Raw genomic sequence first — 5,509 nt, 5'->3', positions numbered from 1 at the left:
GTGACCTCCTGGTGTCCCTTCCAACCCTGATTTTCTAGGATTCCCAGGAAAAGAAAATATTCCACAGGAAACTACAAATTCTTGGGAACCTGATCAAGAAGGAAATCATGTCTGCCTTGAAAGAGAACCAGCATTATTTGGTTCTCCTTGACCACATGCAAGACTTATGCAAATCGAAGAAGATGACAATGACTGTTAATTTGTTCCCACAAAAGATAGAAATAAATCAAGAGAAGGCCGAATTGTGATCAAAGAGCATTTCACTGGGTTTCTGAACAGAAAGGATTCTGTCAGGGCTGGAATGATGGAAGCTGTTCTTGAACAATGAAAAGAAGTGGGAATTGAGGCTACCATGATGGGCTAGTCACAATGAAGACTGTCTTGCCATTGAAAGCTTGTCTAACTCTACCCCAGCTGTGCAGTTGATCCAATAAAAGAGGTCACCCTACGAAATCCTTGCCTCTGAGATATGAAATGCAGAGGTCAGAGGAGAATTTGGGACCTTAACATGTGTCTGTTGCAACATGCACGCAATGAAGCCACGAATTATTGCACCAAAGCTGTGGCAGTGTTTCTGTGGTCTCACCGTAGCGCTGAGATGCGATCCATTAACTTCCAATCAATCCAACAAGATGAAAGAGGCAAATTCAGGAGATCATTATATTTTCCAAGATGTAAGGTGCTTAGGTTTCAGTTGCCAGGCTGGTAAACCCAGAGAGCTCCACAGGAACTAAAACTCAGTGACGGCAAATTTAAGGTGTACGAGATCTGCAACTATACCCTCTGGCATCAGGTGGTACTTTGCCATGGCCACCTTTATAAAGTCAGCATTGCAAGTCAAATGCTGTAAGAAGCTGAACTTGGTATCAAGCGAACTACACATCAGCTAAAAGCCTGGCAAGAGTCCCTTCTACACTACCATGTTGAGAGGAGATTTGTAAGTGCACTGAGTGATGTGGAGGCACTGGCTGACAAGCTAGAAATTGAAGCTACCACATTTTCTCATATGCAACATGTAGAAATTGGGGGATGCATGTTATAGTTGAGGGAATATGGTAACAGCAGTTTCTGCCACTTAAGCCTCTGCCAGGTGAAAGTAAAGCTGCACCTGGCTCCCTAGCTGCCAGTGGTAGACACTTTTCTCTTTCCCCCTGGCAGAGGCTCCCCAGGAAAAATCTTTTTTTTTTCTTCATTCTGCCTTTCAAAAACAAGGTGTGCGTTTTATTTGGGGGCATGTTGTATTGAGACGATACATTTCCCCCAGTAAAAGCAACTTAGAATGACGGTAAAGAGAACATTTGATCCCGAGGCCAGAGACGGACCAAGAACCAATCCAGAAAAGAACTGCATCGTCGTTTCTCTCTTCTTCTGTTTTGGACATGGCCAGGCAGTCACTTGAAGAAAGACTTCTTTTTTCACAACTTGAGGAATACCATACATCACTTGGTTTTTGTATGATTTGCCCAAAACATAGTAGATGCTTCAGGATGCTTTCGAAAAGGCTATGCAGATTATATGTTCCATTCATAGACCTGGAGATTTTCAAGTGCCAGTGCTTGGGAAAGGTGGGTCTGTATACTAGTCATATCTGTTCTTCACTGAGAAGAACTGAGGCAGAGAGGATACCTGTTTTCAAGAACCTCGAACCTGTGACTCCTGCACTGTGGTTTACACAGACACTGCACACTTATAATTTCAGGTGATTTAGTGGATCTTAGCACAGCTGAACATGTCGTTTGGGGCTCCCTCAAATCAATGGCTCCTTTTGAAAAGGCTGGTCTAGATAATTTGAAAGATGTAGTTAGATATGTCAGTCTGAAGTCAGGTAGAAGGCAGGGTGGATATAAGTGCTTTATACCCTAACCAAAGTAGAGATTTTATATATATGTGTGTGTGTGTATATATGTATATGTATATATATGTATATAATGTGTGTATGTGCATGTGTATGTGTGCTATAGCACAAGTTTTTGTGGGTTGAAGTTTACTTCCTCAAACGCTGTGACCTAATGAATCATCTGATGAAGTGAGTTTCAACCCACAAAAGTCTGACACACACACACAACTTTTATAAGGTGTGAATCTACCCTGCTTCCTACTAGATAACTTGCACAAGGTCACATTAGGAATGAGAAACAAGACTCAGCGCTCCTGATACGCAGCCCCCGTATTCCACTAGATCAGTGGTTCTCAGACTTTTTAGTCTGAATGCACCCCCGATAGACTCAAGGCCCTCCTCGAAAAATCTCGGCGCTTGGCTTTCACTCCTTTTTTTGTCAACGGTTAAAATGCTTGAGCAATTCTTCTGTTACAAAGATGTCAGAAAGACCACAACAGATCAGGATGTTTTTGATGCTCTGGATTCCTGTTTGAAATCTCTGGGCTTACACTGTGAATCCTGGGCACGTCTACACAAGACGCTTAATGCACAGTAGCCTAAGAACACTGCTTAGTAGCGTGCCAGGCAGAAACCGTGCTAAAGTGCAGCTGCGCAGTGTTATTAAGCTAATGCACAGTAACAGTTACTAAAAAACCATGCACCAGTGCTACTGTGCAGTAACCGGAGTTACTGCATGTTTACTTAGTACTTCATTATACAAGCACTAAATTGAATGCGCAGTAACTACTGTGCAATTCATGAACGTGTAGATGCACCCCGTGTAGGTGTTTTCAACCTCCCCAGCATCCTTTAAAGGATCTCAGGGCACCCCAGAGCGCTGTGGCACCCTGGCTGAGATTCACCATTGTAGACATTCTGCCCGTGTGTGTCTAGACGCGGTGCTTTTACAAATCGCAGCACTGAAATTACATCTGCGAAACAGGTGCACTTTCACGTCCAATTACTGGTGGTTGCTTCACACACGCAAAGACCAGACTGCCCTTTGTATAGCCCAATGCTTACATGTGGCATATAATGAGCAGTCTTTTACCAGGGGAATTTTTTTTTTTCCTTTTAATTAAATTGACTGAGGAAGCCAAGACACAGACAGAAAGAGACCGATAACAAGACTGTAAATAGTTTAGAAAAAAAAATGAAAACCAGTTGACAGAGATGTAAATTCTGGGTGAAGCTGTTCGGAAGAGGAAGGCAAAACTTCACGTCAGCTCCAAGATCACTGTTAGGGTGAGCGCCAAAACTAGTCTGAAGCTGCTGTGGCTGGTAACGGAACCTGGATGGGAGGAAAACCACAGGGTTAGGGAGAGGGTGACCGATAGCTTCCTGTCATCAAATGCAAGCTCTGTCTGTGCTATACCATGATGCCTCAAACAGGCTAATGGGCCAGATCCTGATCCCAGTTAGAAAAGTGAAGTACCTTCACTGAGTTCAGCAATGTCTCTCTGGATCGATGCCCAGGTCCCTGCAATGCACTGCTAATTATTTGTTGCACTGAAAAATTTCCATCCCACCAGACCAGACAAAGGGCAGAAGAAAGAAAGCATTATCATGTTCCCATTTTAAAGACTGGAGAACTGAGGCACTAGGGGCTGGAAGAGGTGGTGCTGCAGGCAGGCCTGCCTTAGCCCGTGGCTGTGTGGGGTTGTGATGCAGCACAGGGTAGGGGACCTGCTGGGAGGGTCAGAGGAGATGCTGTGCAGACCCCAGGTGGGGAGCACCATCCCCTGGGGCTCAGAGGTCCCCCCACAGCCAGTGCAAGGCTCTGCCTCCCAACATGGGGTGATGGAGGGCAGCCCACAGTGGGGGACACCAGGCCCTTGGGTGCTGGTTTGGGTTTTACCCAGCGGCTGCCCAGCTTGTGGCCCTTCGCCTTTTGAGGGTCTCAGAGGTAGCTCCATAGCTCGACCCCAGTGATGTCAACCAGACCCCAGCCGGGCAGGTAGGGAGTGAGGGGCACCACCTGGGCTGGGTGGGAGGAAAGGGGCTGTGGATCAGGAGTGAGCAGCATGAGGGACGGGTGACTATGGGTTGGGTGTGTGGGGCACCAGGAGGCTGCAGGTCGGGATTGAGGGGCACCAGCAAGGGGTGGGGAGCAGGGTACTGCTGTTTGGGAGTGAGGGGCACTGGCAGTGCTGGAGTCAGTGGGTCTGGACTGAGGGGCAACAGCAGGGCTGGGGGTGGGATGTGTCTTCTCAGTGAGGGGCAAGAGACTGGGAAGAGGCAGGGCAATGGCATGTCACTGCCCCCCTATCATATTCCCCTCCCCCCCACCTGGTGACAGGTGTCCTCTTTTTTGGACTTGGCAATATGGTAACCCTAGACACAGAGACTGTGTGTGTGTGTGTGTGTGTGCACGTGTTTGTGTGCAGAGATGGGGAAGGGTATTTGGGCAGGCGGCCTTCCCGGATATATCTGAGCTGTGCAGGACACGGCTGTTCAGCTCCCCGAGCGCAGCTGCTCCCCCCAAGCCCAGCCGGGGGCCCGGTGCTGCACAGCGCGGGCTGGGGGTCCCGATTCCCTTGTGGCTGGAGGCCTCCGCGCCCCGCTTCTCTGCACCCCTGGGCTGGGGTCGTGCAGGAGCTGGGACCCTGCAGCGGTCCCTCATGAGCAGCCGGACGAGACCGGTGCCCACACCCCAAGGGGGACGTGCCGCGCGGCATCGCTCTTTCCAGGCAGCTCCCGTGGTGGGAAACAAAGGCAAAGGCCGAGCTCTCGGCCTCCCGCTCGACGTCTGTGGACTCGAGCATGGGCGGCTGCAACAAGTCCTCTCGGGCACGGCAAATATGATGGGCCTTGGTCTGCAGCAGCCAGGCAAGTGCCGCTGGGAAAATTAGAGGAAAAGCCGGGCCTAGGGCATGCCGCCCCTGCGCGGGGGCAAACCCCCAGGCCCTGCCTGGCAGCGTGGGGCCTTGGCCGCCAGGCCGTGAGGGCAGCTGGGCTGCGGCCTTCCCGGGACTGCCCTTGCTGTGGGGCCAGCGCGTGCACGCAGAGAGCGAGTCGAGGGGCCCAGAAGTGAGGGGCTGAGCCAGCCAGGCCCTGTGGTGCGCGGTGCTGGGCCTCTCCGTGCGGGTGCTGAGGGCCTGGGTTCAGGTCCCGGCCTCGCCTGTTTTGCAGGGAGACGCCGTCCTCTTTCCATGGCGGGGCTGGGCGCTGCGCCTCAAGGGGCCCGCGGCAGGAGGAGCTCCCACCTTCCCTGGTACTCTGGTGGTAAGGGTGCTACCCTAGGTGGCAAAGGTTGTGGGTTCAAGCCCTGGCCTGGCAGGAGCCCTCTGGCCCCTTGCTCCTCAGTGGGTCCCTTGTGTGTGAAAGGAGGCTGGGGGGAGGCTAGGCTGGGGCCTGGCCCTGTGACTCCCTGGGGGAGCAGCAGGGGTTTTTTTTTTTGAACGTCAGGGGATTTCCTGTTTTGAAGGCCAAAAAAAAACCCAGCCAGCCGCCGGGTGGTTCAGGATGTTTCCAACTGAGCTACAACTTCAAGTCCCCTCCGACTCGCAACCGCAATCACCCCTGAGTTCCAGCTAGAAGGCAAGCGCCGGAGGGGGAAACGGTTGCGTAGTAGATGGCAGCCAGGGGACTCAAGCCGATCAGGGACTTGAACCTGCAGCCCCTGCCACC

At 51.3% G+C, this 5,509-nt stretch overlaps 1 protein-coding gene across 1 annotated transcript in view; it reads right to left on the bottom strand.

The window, feature by feature from the left end:
- Window positions 1–2,930: 2,930 nt before the first annotated feature.
- The window catches only part of IGSF21 (immunoglobin superfamily member 21), a 172,409-nt gene continuing 169,830 nt past the window's right edge, over window positions 2,931–5,509 (bottom strand). Inside the window, exon 9 of the mRNA XM_019541724.1 lies at window positions 2,931–3,170. Within this exon, the coding sequence (XP_019397269.1) occupies window positions 3,097–3,170 (74 nt within the window). The 3' untranslated portion in view covers window positions 2,931–3,096. The remainder of the gene's footprint in view (window positions 3,171–5,509) is intronic.

This window comes from Crocodylus porosus, unplaced genomic scaffold (genome assembly GCF_001723895.1).
Source record: "Crocodylus porosus isolate Cpor-Errol unplaced genomic scaffold, CroPor_comp1, whole genome shotgun sequence".
Classification (NCBI taxonomy): Eukaryota; Metazoa; Chordata; order Crocodylia; family Crocodylidae; genus Crocodylus; species Crocodylus porosus.
The sequence above is the reverse complement of the archived record's forward strand: the minus strand, read 5'-3'. Positions and strand labels throughout refer to the sequence as shown.